The 18,073-nt window shown below is 39.6% G+C and overlaps 4 protein-coding genes across 7 annotated transcripts; all 4 read left to right on the top strand.

Moving 5' to 3' along the window:
• Positions 1-98: 98 nt before the first annotated feature.
• On the top strand, positions 99-5,666 carry ABCB26 (transporter associated with antigen processing protein 1). Its single transcript, XM_008223692.3, is given in 19 exon segments — positions 99-721; positions 824-951; positions 1,142-1,184; positions 1,290-1,334; positions 1,460-1,582; positions 1,685-1,788; positions 2,147-2,201; positions 2,285-2,355; positions 2,513-2,615; positions 2,799-3,009; positions 3,200-3,273; positions 3,800-3,856; positions 3,942-4,016; positions 4,158-4,232; positions 4,309-4,476; positions 4,478-4,591; positions 4,683-4,747; positions 4,823-4,883; positions 5,119-5,666. Coding segments are annotated over 19 exon segments (2,112 nt in total). The 5' UTR covers positions 99-262; the 3' UTR covers positions 5,200-5,666.
• A 478-nt stretch (positions 5,667-6,144) lies between these two features.
• LOC103321921 (cyclin-like protein) lies at positions 6,145-12,690 on the top strand. 4 transcript variants are annotated; one of them, XM_089047461.1, is made up of 12 exons: positions 6,146-6,609; positions 6,887-6,938; positions 7,218-7,625; positions 8,333-8,613; positions 8,692-8,895; positions 8,977-9,165; positions 9,363-9,437; positions 9,518-9,584; positions 9,721-10,786; positions 10,864-10,917; positions 11,978-12,052; positions 12,198-12,690. In XM_089047461.1, the coding sequence occupies exons 1-12, from the start codon at positions 6,253-6,255 to the stop codon at positions 12,241-12,243; spliced, it is 2,874 nt and encodes a 957-aa protein (XP_088903587.1). In that variant the 5' UTR covers positions 6,146-6,252; the 3' UTR covers positions 12,244-12,690. The 4 variants fall into 4 exon arrangements, with proteins under 4 accessions (XP_088903585.1, XP_008221995.2, XP_088903587.1 ...); XM_089047460.1 differs by having other exon boundaries at positions 10,861-10,917; XM_089047459.1 differs by having other exon boundaries at positions 6,145-6,609; positions 11,978-12,269.
• Positions 12,691-13,487: 797 nt separating this feature from the next.
• On the top strand, positions 13,488-16,884 carry LOC148919843 (Nucleotide-diphospho-sugar transferase family protein). Its single transcript, XM_089047462.1, has 6 exons — positions 13,488-13,616; positions 13,720-14,072; positions 14,612-14,864; positions 14,938-15,705; positions 16,010-16,256; positions 16,401-16,884. The coding sequence occupies exons 1-6, from the start codon at positions 13,611-13,613 to the stop codon at positions 16,835-16,837; spliced, it is 2,064 nt and encodes a 687-aa protein (XP_088903588.1). The 5' UTR covers positions 13,488-13,610; the 3' UTR covers positions 16,838-16,884.
• A 102-nt stretch (positions 16,885-16,986) lies between these two features.
• Positions 16,987-17,933, top strand: LOC107880522 (uncharacterized). The gene has a single exon (XM_016792209.2). It carries the CDS (start codon positions 17,116-17,118, stop codon positions 17,752-17,754), a length of 639 nt encoding a protein of 212 aa, XP_016647695.1. The 5' UTR covers positions 16,987-17,115; the 3' UTR covers positions 17,755-17,933.
• Positions 17,934-18,073: the final 140 nt, after the last annotated feature.

Genomic DNA, 18,073 nt, shown 5'->3' with positions numbered 1-18,073 from the left:
CACTGGAGTTCAAAACGACGGCATCCTGGTCGTCGTTTTGCAAGAAGACTTTCTGCATCCAATAATTTGTTTTTTTTTTTTTTTTGGGTTACGGCTTTCTCTTATGCGTACCCGCAACCGCGAGTGACGAGCTGATGTGTGACCTCTCGAGTTCCACATCTTCATCTCCACGACACAAAGGACCAGAGGCGGATTGGATATAACGAGTTTCAAGCTGCAAAGGCTATAGCTTTGCTTCATCCAAAGTCTCTCTCCTTCAACTATGGTCAAGCCACTCTGCAACTTACACCCTCCCCTTCTCTCTTCTTTCCCCCACAAACAACCTCTCATCCTATTAACCCCTCAGAAACTCCACCATTTCACCTCCGCAACCAGAACCAGTACGAAACCTCGCCTTTCTCTCTCTCCCCATTACTCTAATTCCAGACGCTTTCGTTTCTCCCCCCCAAAATCAACCTCCATCAATGGCTACGCAGCCGAAGAGTACAAGAACGATCCCCGAGAAACGGAGGTCGAGCTCCTCGAAAGACTCCGGAGACTTTTTGTTTTTCTCCGCTCAATTTTGCCCGGCGGCACTTGGTGGACCTTCTCCGATGAAGCTCAAATTAGAATCTTCGCGAAGCCGGTGACTGTGGTGCGTGCTCTTACTCGGATGTGGGGCTTGGTTTCTCGAGACCGTTGGGTTATCTTTGCCGCTTTCTCTGCCCTAATTGTCGCTGCGGTTCGTGCTTTTTGTTTATTTCAAACTTTAAGGCATGTAATTTGAGTTTTCTGGATTTTGGTTTTACTGAGTTGCTTTGTTTGGCATTGCTGCTTGCTTCAGCTTTCGGAGATATCCATACCACATTACTTGACGGCGTCAATATTTACGGCACAGAGCGGGGAAGTCGCTGTATTCCGTCAGAATGTGCGGCTCTTGGTGCTTCTTTGTGTTGTTTCGGGAATTTGCAGGTCAAAATCTTGTATGGACAAAGTTCCCTTCTTCTTTTATTAGCTTACAAGTGTCAAAATAATATCAAAGCATGGAGCTTTTCAGAAATTGTTTACACTCCATATTTGATATTTGGAATTTGAACCAACTTCATGAGTGATCAGTTATTTGACACAGCTGCTGACCTCATACTCTGTTTCTGGACTTCAGTGGTATACGAGGATGCTGTTTTGGCATTGCAAATATGCTTCTTGTGAGTTTCTCTCTCATGATTTTGCCTCCTTTTCAATTCTGCCCCATCATCTCTCATTCTTTTCTCCCCAAATTGCTTACTGGATCTTTTAATGTCATATTTTAGGTCAAGCGAATGAGGGAGACACTATACTCTTCACTTCTTCTTCAGGTTCGGAAATATTGGACTGTTTTCTTTCAGAAAAAAATAATAATAAAAAATTCTATCAATCAAGTTATAACTTTCTAGATCTGTTAGTTTATTGTTTAACTTATTCTGCAGTATCTCTATTGTAGGATATATTCTTTTTTGACACTGAAACAGTTGGTGATTTGACAAGTAGGCTTGGGGCAGATTGTCAGCAAGTATCACGGGTTATTGGAAATGATCTGAATATGATATTACGCAATGTTCTTCAGGTTTATTCACAACTAAAACTATCATAGTTTGGTTTAACCACTACTTAAATTATTTTGCCCACACTCTGAGATTTAAATTGCCCTTGCATTATTCCTTTTCAGGGGACAGGTGCGATGATCTACTTGTTGATTTTGTCATGGCCTCTTGGTTTATGTATATTGGTGATATGCTCTACTTTAGCAGCAATTATGCTGATTTATGGCCGGTAAAACTTTTTCACAGTTTCATCAGTTATTCTTCCTCTATATGTTAATGCCTTGCCAAATACTGTTAATTCATCGGTTAATATAAGTCTATGAAGTGGAAGTATGGCAAAAAAAGGGATGGGTAACATTAGAAATCAGTATACCCTTGGATGTGAATTATTAGATGTGGTTTGGTTTAAGCCACTCGTTTTACGAGGACAAGGAAGGAATAGGTAGTGCTTGGGAAAAGTATAGGGTTGTGGTTTCAGAACAACAAGATGTCTGTGTCAAATGCTTGTTGTTCTTGAGTCCCATTCTTTCGGATATTTTCAATGTTTCTGTAAGAAACTGAGGCATAAACTTTTACCTTTGTTGTAGGTACCAGAAAAAGGCAGCAAAGCTAACTCAGGAGTTCACTGCTTCTGCCAATGAGGTATAATAAAAAAAATTTAAATATGAACTTGTTGAAGATTTTGGTTCCTAAGTGATTATAATGTCCAGATTTTGGTAATGTAGGTTGCGCAAGAGACTTTCTCTTTGGTGAGAACTGTTCGTGTTTATGGAACAGAAAAACAAGAACTTGGAAGGTGTAGATCCTACAGAATTGCATCCTTCATCAGTCTTTTAGATTTCGGCATTTGTTGCTACAACAGATGTAATAAATTTAGCATAGGCAAGCAGGAACGCTGTACTCATGTTTCATAGTGGTTGACAGAGATGTTTTTATTTATGTATGTTGTATAGGTACAAGCTGTGGCTGGGGAAATTGGCTGATATAAGCATGCGACAAAGTGCTGCATATGGTTTTTGGAATTTGAGCTTCAACACTCTTTATCACTCAACACAGGTCTTGCCTTTTCAATGTTTTCAAAGAGATATGATTTTAGTGTTCAAAATAACCACTTTCTGTGTTGATGGTTCACACAAGAATTGATAGTTTAATTTTAAATCTAGAATGTTTTGTTTTTATTTTCTTGATCTTACTAGTCCTTGTGGTTGACTTATTTTATTGGTACACACAATTTTCTAGGTCATTGCTGTGCTGGTAGGAGGAATGTCTATTCTTGCTGGTCATATTACAGCAGAGAAACTTACAAAATTTATATTGTACAGCGAGTGGCTAATTTATTCAACATGGTGGGTGGGGGACAATTTATCCTCTCTGATGCAATCTGTTGGGGCAAGTGAAAAAGTCTTCCAATTAATGGATCTCTTGCCTAGTGACCAATTTATATCAAAAGGCAAGAAAAGTATGAATGTCAGTGGAACGTTTTACATCAATATGTTGTTTCATGTCATATTTAGGTTAAATAATTTTTTTTGTTGCTTTTTATGGTGTATTTGTTTATGTCTTGCAGTATTTGAATGCCTGGAATTTGTATGATGATGTTTATTTGTTTAATTTAATTTTACTTTTTCTGTTCTGCGCAGGCTCAAGGTTGCAAAGACTGGTTGGACATGTTGAGTTTGTAAATGTTTCTTTTCATTATGCTACAAGACCAACGGTATCTTTCCTATCCAAACATCTAAGTTCTGTTTATGATAACCATGTTTCTGATATCCCTCAGGCTCCTCACTCGAGAACAATGTGAGTGTGGCTAAAATAGAAATAAATGTCCTGAAAGTGGTCTTTCCCTGTCTCCTAGTCCACCATACACTGCCCTAAAGTGTTGGAGCCTCTTTTACTGTCTTGATGGTATGAAGAGTATAGTACCTATGCAGGGAAACTTTTTAACTAGAAGCTGCTTACTTTTGTTTTTTTGTCTCTCACACTAGAGTAACTCCCATTCTACTTTTTTTTTCTTTTTTCTATGCCTTTAGTGGCATAATTATAAAGATCACTAATTAAGTTTACCTAGCATTAACACTATATTTAAAATTTGTACCACCAAATTCCTATAGTACATCATTTTATATGTCACCTGTTTCGTTTGACTAGGCTAGCTGATTAAAATAGTTATGTGATTCTTTTGTTGCTTAAAGTTGTTGAGGTTGGTACTGCCAAAAGAAAATAACTAGACATTTGAATAGGTACCTGTACTGCAAAGCATCAGCTTATCGGTGAAGCCTAATGAAGTGGTTGCTATTGTGAGTCTTGCTGACTCTTTATTGGTTTTTTATTTTCCCTGGTAAATTTTGAGCACTTAACTTTGAAACCTCCTAATTTTCATAGGTTGGTCTTAGTGGTAGTGGAAAAAGCACACTGGTGAATCTTTTGCTCCGTCTTTATGAGCCAACAAATGGTCAGGTATACTTTTTAAGCCATCCATCAATGTGTTACCACAAAAGTAGAAAAAAGATGGAAGGATTGATGGTGCTGAAATTTGGTCTTTGAATTATTATTTTGCTTAGTGCATTTGCCCATTAATATACATTGCTTTCATTGCAGATTTTGATTGATGGTTTTCCTCTACAAGAGTTAGACGTCAAGTGGTGGAGGGAAAGAATCGGATTTGTCGGACAGGTTTGTATTATTGTTTCCAGCATGAAAGTTAGCAGATTAAGTAGATTTTTTCTTCTTAGAATTTGAATGTAAACAGGAACCCAAACTTTTCCGGATGGATATCAGTTCAAACATTAGTTATGGATGTACTAGAGACATTAGACAGGAGGATGTTGAATGGGCTGCCAAGCAGGCTTATGCACATGATTTCATTTTAGCCCTGCCCAATGGTTATCATACGCTTGTTGATGATGATTTACTCAGTGGGGGGCCAAAAGCAACGAATTGCCATTGCCAGGGCTATTCTTAGGGACCCAACTATTTTGATCCTCGATGAAGCCACTAGTGCACTGGATGCAGAGAGTGAACACAATGTCAAGGTAAGCACTTCTGGCAATGAGCTCCCCACACCAATACCACAATGGTTTAGAAGGATAAGTAATTTGATGTGACATTCTCCCTTATATCCAGGGTGTTCTTCGTGCTGTCAGAAGTGACAAGACAATGAGGAGAACTGTCATAGTTATTGCACACAGGTTGGTTCTCTATTATCCTCTCTTTTGATTGTCTTAATGGGTTATTCTAAAAGTTGGCCTACTCACTTTATACAGGCTTTCTACCATACAAGCAGCTGACAGGATAGTGGTAATGGATGCTGGTAGAATTGTTGAGGTTAGAAACTTGGCCTGTCTCTTACAAGTATTGTACGACATATATTTTGGAATGTTTTCTGTTCTTATATTGGTAAGAAGCAACATTGGACTTTCAAAACCCTACTTTGATTACTCCTGCCCGCTTCAACAAAGCCTTATGGGCCACGATCTCTCATACCACTCAACCTCAGCTTAGTAAGTTTCGCACCTGTTATTTTATTATGTAATCTGAATATATCTTTTGTGTTGCACAGACTGGCAGTCATAGGGAGCTTGTTGTCGACGATGGCCTCTATGCACGACTGACTAGAAGACAAGCTGATGCTGTGGCATGATCTAGGGGTATCATAACACTACGAGTTGAACTCGTTTGTTTGATTAATTTTTTATGAGATGCATTATGGATGATGGAGGTCCAAGTAACTTTCTTACTGCTGAACCATACAATACCTTGAAAATGAAAACTTGTAGTGGGTAAAGCTGTGAAGGAAGGTCTATTGATGATGCAGCACTGAAGCTTTTGTAGTGATGCCATCCCCAGCTTCAAACAGAATCTGCAGCATCATACTCTCCCTTTCGGAACATCTGTAATTTGAAAGAGCACAGATGCATGCATTGGATTGCGGCTGGATGAACAACCAGATTGCCATTTTATTTTTCTCAGGGAAACATACTTATACAACAAAGTTGTTATAGAATTTGTGTGTACTCACTGTTGATATGTAGAACCGAGTAAAATGAACAGATGAAATTATAGCAAAAATTGGATCTCGACTATGATTATACCAGCTTACTTCGCTAATGGCCTAGTTTTCCACTTCCAGTGACTGATTTAACTTTGCTGGTGAATGTGTGAAGTCTGTAATATAGGAATTGTTAAGTTTCTAAACTAACTTGGAGTACCTTGTTGCTATTTCTACTTGTTTCTTTTTGTACTACATTTACTGACCACATTGCTGATCACACCACACCTCTAATACATGTGGGTCGCATATATTATTGGGGTAGCAAAGTGTTCAATAAATCTAGTACAACTATTATTATGGTTCTAAATATATTATGTATATTCACCTAAACTAATCTTTATAATTTGCACAAGTAATATTTTAATTGGATTTCCGCTATGGGCTCCAATGACTTCCAAAATGGGCCAAGTCACAGCCTTAAAAGGCCCAAGTTATGGCAACCCGGCGGGCCCGCGGCAGTGGAAATCAAAGGGCCTTCGAAAAGTCGCTGCTCCTCCTCCACCTTCATCATTTAGGCACGGTGCGAACCCTCGTTTCCAATCGAAACCCTCCTCGCATGAAATAACAAAACAAAAAAAAACAGAAAAACGAAATTAATAATAAGAAAAACAGAAAAAGCTCCAAAGCCCAAAAGGGAAGGCCATGGATTCGTACCAAGCGCAGCAGCGGTACATGCGGCCGCAGCCACCGGCCACGTCGGATCCCTACCAATACCAGCAACAGCAGCAGCAGCAGCAACCGAGACCACAGTGGTACTCGAACCACTTCCAGTACCCGTCGCCTCAACAACCCCAGTGGGCTCCACCACCTCGCGCCGACCATCTCCCTCCGCCAGGTTCTTATCCTCCGCCGCCCCTTCCTCACCCTTATCCTCCTCCGTACCCCCCCAACCACCACTTTCCTCCTCCTCCTCCCCCATCTCGGCCTCACCTGCCTTCTCACCTCCCTACCCCTCCGCCCATTCCTCCTCCACCTCACTCTTATCCTCAGCACACCCAGGTATGCCTCAAACACACACACACACACACACTCTCTCTCTCTCTCTCTCTATGTATGTATGTTTGTTTGTATGTTGCATATGGACTCTGATGTTGATAAATTGATTTCTGGACGTTTTTGGCTGGTTTGAACTTTGATGTGTATGCTTGATATGAGGGTTAATGAGAGTCATTATGATTCTTGGTCTGAAAACAACCACTTGAGTTTGTATTTGTGGTGAAGTTAGTGGCATGTTGTTGCATGTTGATATTCTAACGCAAAGCATAAATGTTTGTAGGAGTGGGGAGCTGCTCCAAGTTGGCCAAACAACCAAGGTTGGGATTACCCAGGTAAGTTTCTTTCCACATTTTAGTTTCATATCAACCACATCTTGATTCGTTGAATTCATATTCAGTAAAACACTTTGTTTCCCATTATGATTTTGTCGTCCGCTTAATATTTTCGATCAAATTATTTGTAGTCGTGCTTGCAGTGGACAAAAATGAGGTCCTATTTGTGTTATTATTCAATTGCTTCTTTGCTCTTGTGTAAAGCCAAAATATTTCCCGGAGCTTTCACTTTTGTGGGTTGATGACATTGGATTGAATTTGATTGTTTTGTAATGGTAGCCCATAATAATCAAGAAGATTGGGAAGCCAAGGCTAAGGCATGGGTAGATGCGAGAGCGTCAACGGAGAATCAACATCAACAGTTGCAGTTTCCTCCGGCAGGCAGAGTAGAAGAGCAAAGTCATTATCATGATCAGTATCCCCAGAACGTTGATTCTCATTATTCTGGTACTCAGCATCAGTCACATTCTGCATCCAGCTATCAACAGGATCCAGTTTCAGGTACTCCAACACACCAGCCACCGGGAATTCGTCCCCAGGAGACTTCATCTTCCTATGCTCATCATGCTGTTAGAGATGGAATGCCAGCTGTGGACACAAATTCTGTGTTTCATCGACAAGGAAACCTATCTGCTAGTCCATCTGTTCATCAGCAGGAGGTACCTTCTAGTTATTCTTCTGTTACAGGTAATAATTCACATGGTATTGACTTTGCATGTGAAGCTTCTGTTCCACAACTGCTGTTACAGAACTCAAATCTACTATTTAATTTTACCTTCTGGATTTTTTTAGCAGTATCAAATGTAGGACCTTCCACACAGATCATTAGAGTATCTTGAAAATTAGAATTGGAGGTTGTTTCTTTTTGTGCAGCGATCATTTCAACCATATTAATCGGGATGTCCTTAGGTGGTTAATAGTAACTGGTTAAGTGGCTCTCCTCCTTTTTTTTGTTTTCAAATACGTTGATTATATTACTCCACTAAGTGGATTGTGTTCTTATTTTGAGCTGAAGAAGTCTTATTAAGTACAGCAAGAATACATTTTTGATTGAGTACTGACCATCTCCAGTAAAAGGGCAATATTAGTCGGCAAGAACTACATCTCCCTTATACAGATGCTCTGAGTTGGTATATATGGTTTTCAGGAGATATTATTTCTTCTAATTTTTTTAAAATAAGATGTTTCCTACCTTACTCAGCTTTTGCTGACGTTAGAGGGAATAACTATTACCGCTAATATAGTCTGGAATGGAGAAAGATTGTAGAGGCTGGTTACATCTCCATTCTCACTTGGATTCCTGGTAGCCAATTGGGGACCCTTATTTCTCCCAAGGATCTTTCCCCCTGATTTGATCATTTGATTTGCCGTTTGACTACTTACTTGAATGACAGGCAATGAAGGTTCTGCAGCTCAGGAAGAACAATATCACATGCAACCATCACAGCCAATGCCCTTTGCATATGGCAGTCAATCTGCTGACCCAACAACCAATCTTGCTGACCAGCCTTTAGAGTTTGCACCCGGGTTTAATTCTGATCATGGTCTACACCTGCAGCCCAGCTATTCTTATCATGACCCTGCTACCACAGTGCCTTCCATGAATACCTGGTCTACTTCTGTTGCACCTGGTGTAGTTTATCCCTCTAGTCTACCAGTTCCATCAGGACCACAGGTGTTAATTCTGGTTTCTTGAGTCTGTCTTCTTTTCTAAGGCCATGATATGAATTTTCTGACATGTTTCATTCTTCAGCATGATCCTTCCATGGCAATACCCTCTCCTGTTCCTGGGCATGCTCCACCTTCATTTGGCAGTTTTCCTGGACTGAGCCTCCAGCCAACAATTCCATCTGCTGGTCCCCCCTTTGGTCTCACTGCAGGAACTGCAGTTCACCCTACTGCAGCCTTCCCTGGTGATGCATATGGAGTTTCTACAGTTTCTGAGCGCCCCAAAAAGGTAAAATTTTGCCATTGTAAATACGTCAACGGTGAGTGGCATGCTTGTTAATTTGTTCTACTCTCCTGAAATTTATGGTAGGCTTCAGTGCCTAATTGGCTTAGAGAGGAAATTAAGAAAGCAGTTATCACAAGTTCATCTATGGACCATCCTAAGGAGGAGACGCAATCCATTGAGGATGAAGGAGTTGATAGATCTTTTGGGAAGGGAGATCAAGCTGATAGCAAGAGCATCGATTCTTCTAGATCAACTGAAGAAGAGGATGATGAGGTTTTATTCTATCATCTAAGTTTATTCATTTTGCATCTGAAGCCCCACTCCTCCCCCTTAATGAACTGTTCTTCTGAAAAATCCTGTTTTTTCTTCCCTCCATATATTCATCCCATGATAGTAGCTATTTGGATGCATGTCATTTCCTTATGGAAACTTACATGCCGTATCTTTCTTTTTTTTTGGTTTTGTCGTAGGATCAACTGGAAGCAGCTAGGACTGCAGCAATTAACCAGGAAATAAAGCGTGTTCTAACTGAAGTTCTCTTAAAGGTTTGTAGTGTTTAGAAAATGATAGATTTGCTAATTTAACTCGCATATACTGCATTTTTAACTCCTATGTTTTTGGACAGGTTACTGATGATCTGTTTGATGAAATTGCTACAAAAGTTCTTACTGAAGATGATCTGACACTTGAAGGTAATTGTACCATAATTACAGATCCTTGTCTTTGATCTTATGCATTTAAAGTAGCTTTTTTAGTCTAGCATTCTGTCCTTTTCTTATCTTAAAGAAAATAAACAAAGAATTTAATTAATTATGTCATTTGTTACAGTTGAACAGAGCACACTGACTTCAAACCATAAGTTATTGCCATCTCCCCCAGCAGTTTCAGCTCTCAAGGCTTCTGCAAAGGTTCTAATTCCGGCCAAGTCTAAGGAATCTGAGACTGAAGATGTCAGTGAAAAATCCAGTTCCAGTTCACCTGGTAATGTGTTAGGTCTTGCAAATTATGCAAGTGATGATGACGATGTAGATGGTAATATTCAGAGTTCTGTTATGCCAAATTCTGGGAAAGATGCTATTCTTCAGCACTCAACTGTCAAAAAGCCTTTGAATGTTAGGCAGGATGCCACTACAAATGACAGTTCTTTGGTAGGGCTTGAAGAGCACGGTAGAAGTCAGACAATTTTAGAGAGTGATCCGGGCAAAACCAGTTCACTTGAGTCCAAATATAACAACAGTGCTGCTATTAGTGATATTAGTTATAATAGACAAAAGAATGTTGAAAGTAATGCCGATAAAAATCTGCCAGATGGAACTACTGCCTCTAGGCTGAAGGATACTGTAGGCACATTGAAACCTGACCTCCATAAAGAAAATGTCAATGTCAAAAAAACATCAAAAGATGACTCACAAGGTAGGGAGTCCAGGATGAAACCTGATAAGCATGATCGACATGAGAGTAAAAATAGTTCTGTGATGGACTTCAGTAAGGACTTAGAGAGTGGTAAGACTAGGACAATTGAGAAGGGTGATGGGAATCGTAGGGGGCATGATGAGAGGCATTCGAGAAGGGAAAGGACAGACGATCGGAATGGCTCAAGAGAAAAGGTGAAGGAGCAAAGTCTTAAGCCTGTAGAAAAAGCACAGGAATCTGAATCAAGAAAAAGAGCTTCCCATGCTGATGACAAAGAGGATAGAAGAGAAACAGAGAGACTCCATAGCTCACAGGCAAAGGATAAGGAGGATGATAGATCAAGACGTAAACATTCTACTGACTCAAGCAGGCACAAGAGAAGGCGCTCCTCTTCTGTTGGCAGTAGGGGTAGAAACAGCAAGGACAACTTGGTTAATCATGCCAATGATTCAAGTGATGAAGCTTCTGATGATTCTAAAAGGTTCTTCATTGTGATCTTCTGATTACTCGTGTTCTATTTATGTTATGTTGTGGCTCATATACGGTTATGTGCAGCAGGAAGCACTCAAGGAGACGTAACTTATCACCATCACCTGTCAGGTCTAGGAGAAGGTACCATTTATCCGAAATTTGTGTCCGCTTTTTGTTTCTCTGTTTGCATTGTAAGGTTCAGCCTATTGTGTTTTAAATAGCTCTGGAAAAATGAAATTGGTAATATGTTATGGAGATATTACGTTCTTATATCCAACTGAAATTAACATAACTTAAGCATAAGGTCCTTAGCAGGTTGATGCCAAAGATAGAAGAAACAGAATGAAATGATTTTAAATCCTATTCAGTACCCTCTTGTACTTAATTTGTTCATCTTAGGTTCTTTTGTGGTTCCAATGTGACTGTTGTGTGAGATTGACCCTTCTTTTTTGTCATTTTATTTTTTATACTATGCTGTAGATCAAGATATGTTTTTTGGTCAACCACATTGCATTGATCTTTTTAGTGTTAATTGTTCTAAATCTTTCAGCATTCTTGTTCCTGTTGAGGTTTGAGTCATATTCCAGTGACAAGTTTGGATGCATGTTAACTGAGTGATTTAACTGACGTAACATTTTGAGGTTATGAAAGTTGTATTATGTGTAGCTCTTTTATTTTGAATTGATTTGCAAGACCAGAAATTAATTCTAAAATTAGGAATGAAGAGTAAAAACATATACATGGTTCCATTGTTTGTATATTTTAAGTAACTGTGTTGAATTCAATTTCATTTACATATTCTGGTATTCTGAACATGAATAAAGATCAGACATCTGGATCTCGGTAACCTTTCACACAATACTGTAGCAAAAACATTATTGTGGAAAGAATGGTGGGTATCCTGGTTTTTATTCTATGCTGTCCTTTGTCGGATTTACAGTGGGAGTTTGTTTTATGTCTAGTTTCAGAACACATGGTAAAGTGCAGTATATGACAAAAGCTTAAATCTTTTGGTTTCTAAATCCCTTGTGAGAATTATGACTTTGTCTTATAGTTTCTTTACATGGTCATTAGAAGCAAAATAATATGTTATAATGGCCACTCCCTATCCAGTATGACTCTGCAAAAGGCTGAGCATTTCTCTTCTGAACCATGTATGTATAACTCACCAAATTAGTATCATGGATGTTTTCATTTCTAGACAAGTTTCGCGGTCTCCACATAGCAAGCATTCTCAGCGCAGGCATTCTCCTTATTCTTCTGTTGATTCCAAAAGGTATGTTGCCATGAAATCTTTGTTGTGTATTGTTTTTCAGACATATGCACGTATGAATAAGCAACTCAGGTGATATTGCCAGGCTTCTGCTTCTATAACTCTAATCCTTGTATGGTCTGTTTTAACTGCACTAATTTATATGCAGGGGAAGAAGGTCACGGTCCAGATCACCTGTACGGCGGCAGAGATGATTGGAGCAATGGTCCACCAAGGATTAAGAGCTAGACTTATGTTTGTTAGTGGTCTGAAGACTGATGAGCGCTGGAACCGAGTTTCACAACGAAGCCAGTGCAACGTGTGCAGCTACCGCAGTTGAGGACTATACTTCTGTTTCTCTGAATACGAAGTGGGTGTTACTTTGTTGAATGGGTGCATTTAGTCCCGAGGAGAAAGGCATGCACGACAGCTTTGAGGCCGATGGGTGATGTGCATGAGCTGATGGTGGATTTTGTAGGAATTATAATCACAGTTTTGTGGCATCACGATTTGTACTTGTGACCCGCATAATTTGTATGTATTGCTCCAATGTTGTTGGGACGTTGTTTTGTTCATATCAGCATTGCTGATTTTGTTTCTTTTTGGCATGTGACAAAATAGCAGAATTTTTTTTTTAATTTTTCTATTTATCATTCGACCCAGATGATTATGTGTGATTTTAGTTTAAAGAATGTAATGGGGTCTTAACTGACATAATTTTACTTCTGTTTTCTGGGAGAATTTTAGATCAATTTAAAACCCAAAATAAAATGATGTCAGTGCGTAACAAGAGATTTAAGTAAAGAAAAGACTCAAGTGAGGGGCTTGTAGATCAAGTGATTAAGAGTAGTTATTTGACTCCCTCGTCCTAGTATCGTTAAGTTAGGGTTTGTGTTTGATTTCCCCGCCCTAGTATTGTTAATGTCAAAAAAGAAAGAAAAGACTCAAAGCTTAAACGACGCTGCAAGGAAAGGAGTGCCATATGGTTTCATTGACTATCGTGAGTACAGATTCAAAGTGTTTAAAAGCAGTTATTTGACTCTTCCGTCCTAGTATGATTCAAGTGATTAAGAGCAATTATTTGACTCCCCTGTCTTTGTATGGTTAAGTTAGGGTCTCTGTTTGATTTCCCCGCCCTAATATTGTTAATGTCAAAAAAGAAAGAAAAGACTCAAAGCTTAAACGACGCCGTAAGGAAAGGAGTGCCGTATGGTTTCGTTGACTATCGCGAGTACAGAGATTCAAGAACGCAAATCAAACGTACAAAGGTGGGCGAAGACTTAGAATGGAATCTGACGTGTAAAAGGCGACAATCTTGGCAACTCACATGGATCCCGCACGGCCTTGTCCTTGTTGGGAGCGCCGCTGGCTGGCTGGTTGGTGTGTTCGTTACTTTTGCAACTCTCTCTTCTCTTCTCCTCTTTTTCAGTTAAAGTTCCATACTTTCATCTTCATTCTCTCTCTCATAGATATATATATATATATATATATATATATACATTCACACAAAATATATTGAGATATACAATACCAGGCTACTTAGCTCACGATTGTCTCATTGTTCTCAACAACTCCACGTAAAATGAAGGTCACTTTTCTCTGCTTCAAAAAAATCTTTTGTTCTCTTTGCCATTTTTCTTTGTTATATGACTTACATTAATGCAGAATGTAAATGTGATTTGCTTTTGCAGGCGTTTCAAGTGGGAGTATGGAGTCTATGGTCAATTTGGCTATGTGGATTGGCGTTATTTTGTCTCTCCCTGTATGCTACTCAATGCTTTCTTCCTTCCCTCAAGGATCAGATCATGAGGCCCAAGCTTAGTCAACGAGGCGCCGACATTTCGGAACCTCCGAGAATTATCATATTCTCAGCTCCTAGGCTGTTCACTGGTTCTGTTGGGGCTAGGCAGAATTTAGCTGTTCGCTCATGGCTTGCTTTGTCCCCACAGATTGCAGTTGTGCTGTTCAGCAAAGACCCTTCTGTTGTTTCTTTCGCTGGAGCGTTTGATTCGCGGGTTTTGGTCGAACCAAACATTGATTTCACGTAAGCCAATAACTTTGTTATTCATTTCTTGCCCATCATTACTTTGTTTGAATGCAGTGCATTTTAGTTGATAGAATAGTTGTTGACTTAGCTATCTGCTAAAATGGAATGTTTCTGTAAGTTGTGTTACAGTTCTTAAAGGCCTTTTTTTAGAAAAGCAAATGTTTTTGTCTTTTCTGCTGTGTTTTCTTTGTTTTGGTTGTATTTTAATAGTAAATTTGTGGTGATTGGTTGAATTGAGGAAAAAACAAAGGGTTTTCAAAATGAACCTAGAAGGTGGCTTATATAATTCAAAAGAGTCTAGATGATGAATACAAAGTATGTTGCTTTATTTACAGAGATGGTTTTTGAGGATTAGTTAGAAAATACTCAAGGAGTAATGGAGTGGAGCTAGAACTATCGTATATTTATTGTCATCTGTTGCTTTATTTACAGAGGTGGTTTTTGAGGATTAGTTAGGAAATCCTCAAGGAGTAATGGAGTGGAGCTAGAGCTATCGTATATTTATTGTCATCTGATACATGTTTGTATGGGTCTAGGTTCCTCGGTACCCCATTTTTTCATTCGATGATGGCAAGATCAAGGTCATTTTCATCAGACATTTCTGTCCTGGTTGATCCTGAAACCATTGTTTTACCTGACTTCATTTCCACCTTGAATTATGCTTACAAACTTGACCATGATTGGCTTCTAGTTGCTTCATCACGAAATGTGTCCGACTTACCATTCTACTTGGATGAGGATGGAAAGCATTGGCGAAGAGAGAATGGGAAATTGATGACGACACAGGAGGTATGAAAAAACTTATTCCAGGCTGAAAATTTGATGGTCACAATTCCATTGATATTGTGCACTCTTCCATCAGTTGCAGGAGATTTTTGGGCAGAGTTGGCAGTCGACTCCCTGTGAAGGAAAGCTGCTTATGGCATGGAATAACAAAGATCTTCCCCTACATTCTGGAGTGCTTCCTCCTTTCTTGTATGGTAGGGGGGTGCACAATAGTTGGGTCGTCAGTGAGGCCTTGTCATCTGAGCTTAGGTTTGTATTTGATGCCAGTTGGACAATCTCAAGCTTCTATCTAGTTGATCAGGAACATCAGACTGACTGGAATGTCGGAGGTTCCAATGCTTCAAATTTTGAAAGAAGCTGGGAATATGCTGGAAATTCTCATATTGGGGCACTATATGGATCATTGTCTTATCACGAAATTAATTACCGTAGCCTAGTAAAACTTTTGAAATGTGACGGGCAATATATTTTTGTCAATACCACGGAAAACATTGTTTGTCCGACGGTATACCAGAGTGCAGGGAGATTATGGAAAGGATGGATATTGCGTTTCGGGTGGAAGAACACTTTGGCTTGGGCTGAGGGTGTTAAATCGCCAGGCCAGTTATCAGACTGTTCTCAGATGGTTCCAACAAAGCATACGAAACCATTAGACCTTCCATTCTCTTTAGAGACACTTCTCTCGTTCAATGCAGACAAAAATAACACAATTGTGCTTACTGCTGCGGGATATAATTACAAGGACATGCTAATGAGCTGGGTGTGTAGATTGCGCCAACTGCAGGTCACAAATTTTATCATTTGTGCCCTTGACCAGGAAATATACGAGTTTGCTGTCTTGCAGGTAGTTCATTAAATCTTGTTTATTTATTTCCAGTTCTCTTCTTGTTTCACTTGAATGTGTATGTCCATTCTTATACACAAAGCATGCCAGCATGCACATGCATGGACAGATAAATAAGTAAACGATACATATCGGTTATGATTCAAAGCAGGCTGAGTTTCGGCAGTAGATCAAAGATAAAGAGTCTTTATTTACTAACTGAAGTCTCAGCAAATAGAAATTTAAACAACTTGAAGCTAGTCCGAATTCTAGACTGATCTCCAAATGTGTTCATAAATTTGACTATATTTCCCGTTACTGTTAGGGCCTGCCTGTTTTCAGGGATCCATTAGGTCCAAGTGAGATCAGCTTCAGTGATTGCCACTTCGGAACAAAATGTTTTCAGAAGGTGACAAAAGTGAAGTCCAGAATGGTTTTGAAGATACTGATGATGGGTTACAACGTGCTTCTTAGTGATGTGGATGTATATTGGTTTAGAAACCCGCTGCCATTGCTCTACTCTTTTGGTCCTGCTGTTCTTGCAGCTCAGTCTGATGAATTCAACAAAACAGGTGCATTTTGTGTAAATGGTCACTCTTATTTCCAATGGTATAGAAGCACTAAGTACATATATGCAGTGATATCTCCATCCGTACGACTATTTAGCTAATAAATCCAATGCCCTAAACCCCTCTGTGGTATTGCTCTGTATGCAGGACCAATTAACTTACCTAGGCGCTTGAACTCTGGCTTTTACTTTGCCCGTTCTGATGGTTCGACAATTGATGCTATGAAGAAGGTGGTGGCACATGCAGCAACTTCAGACCTATCTGAGCAGCCAAGCTTCTATGACACACTATGTGGAGTAGGGGGTTCCAATCGTGTGGGTGACGATAGATGCTTGGAACCTGAAACAAATCTGTCCGTCCATTTCTTGGACAGAGATCTCTTCCCAAATGGTGCATATCTGGACCTGTGGCAGAGAAAAAAAGTGAGAGCAGCCTGTGTGAAGCAGGGTTGTTTTGTTCTCCATAACAATTGGATCAGCGGGAGACTGAAGAAGTTAGAAAGGCAGGTTTTATCTGGCCTATGGGAGTATGATACTAGTACAAGGATGTGTCAGCACCATTCCAAATTAGTACAAAAAGTTTGAGACCCAATTGGTGTATTATAATAATTAGTCTCACTTTGTTTTTCACATCCAACAATGATAAAGAAACTATTCCTTCTCTCATGTTTGCAACTATGAGAGCCTTGGTTTCATCACAGCTTCCTCTGAAAGGGAATATTAAATTAAGGAGAGCCGGCCATGAAAAACAGGAATTATCGTCTGTGGTTAATGCTTAATAATATCAAGGCAATAGAATGCTCAGAATCCCCACCAGAGGACTATGTTGAAACATTTTGGTCAGGCGTCTTTTAATTGTGGCTATGCTGAAGAGGTTCATCCAGTTGTTAGGCCTAGCCTGGAATACTGACAGTGGAAGAAACAAACAGTTGAAAGGATCTACCATAGATGAAGGATCTGCAAGTAAGGAAGTAGGAGCTCCCATATCATTGGACTTCAGTTTACAGTCGAAGAATATTTTTGTGAGGATAGTCCACGCAGGTGGGCGAGAGGAGCTGTATCAGAATGTAGTTCCTGCATCTCTGTTGATGGAAAAGTATCCTGGGATGTGCGTTGCCCGCCCAGAAGTGTTCAAAAATCCTCAGGAGTCCCTTTTAAGGCCAGAGGAGAGCCTTTTGCCTGGTCAGAAGTATTATATAATACCAACTACTACAGCGCAGAAAATTAAGCATAAACACCAAAAGAAAGCTAGGGCCAAAGAACCTGCTGAAGGCAAAGAGTCTCCAGATGGGATCATTGTGAATGCAGAAGGTTGGGACACAGATGAATCTGTTTGCTCTGATAAAGACTATTATGTCTCCAAGGAAGGGTGGTCAAAACATTTACGGAGAAAAGGTATTAGAGGAAAGAAGCCTTTTGTTCCCCCACTCCCGAAGACTAAATCATGTAGAGGATTGGGATGGGAGCCAAGTCTCACTTCTGTACAAGAGCTTTCTCCATGACTTTCTGTATACTATCAACCTTGCGCTCGTATACTGGTACGTGGTTCAATTGCTACTGCAATATGTTTGTTCCATGAAAAGTCTGAGAGAGATGTAACAAAAAAATTTATTCACCATAAATAATAAGTAGTGTACGATTTCCAGCACTATATTCTATAGACATACCGTTTTAAAGACTAGATTACTCGTGTACCATAATTATAGGAGTTGTTTTCAACAAATTTTCACTTGTCAGACTCTCTCTCACAATATATTGATGTCTACCTGAAAACAGGAAAATATTTTTTGCTTGTTAAAACTGTTACTGCCAGAATACTGC

Source organism: Prunus mume, linkage group LG2, assembly GCF_029339155.1.
Source record: "Prunus mume cultivar Tortuosa linkage group LG2, ASM2933915v1, whole genome shotgun sequence".
NCBI lineage: Eukaryota > Viridiplantae > Streptophyta > Magnoliopsida > Rosales > Rosaceae > Prunus > Prunus mume.
Note: the sequence above shows the minus strand (reverse complement) of the source record. Positions and strands in the feature narration are given on the sequence as shown.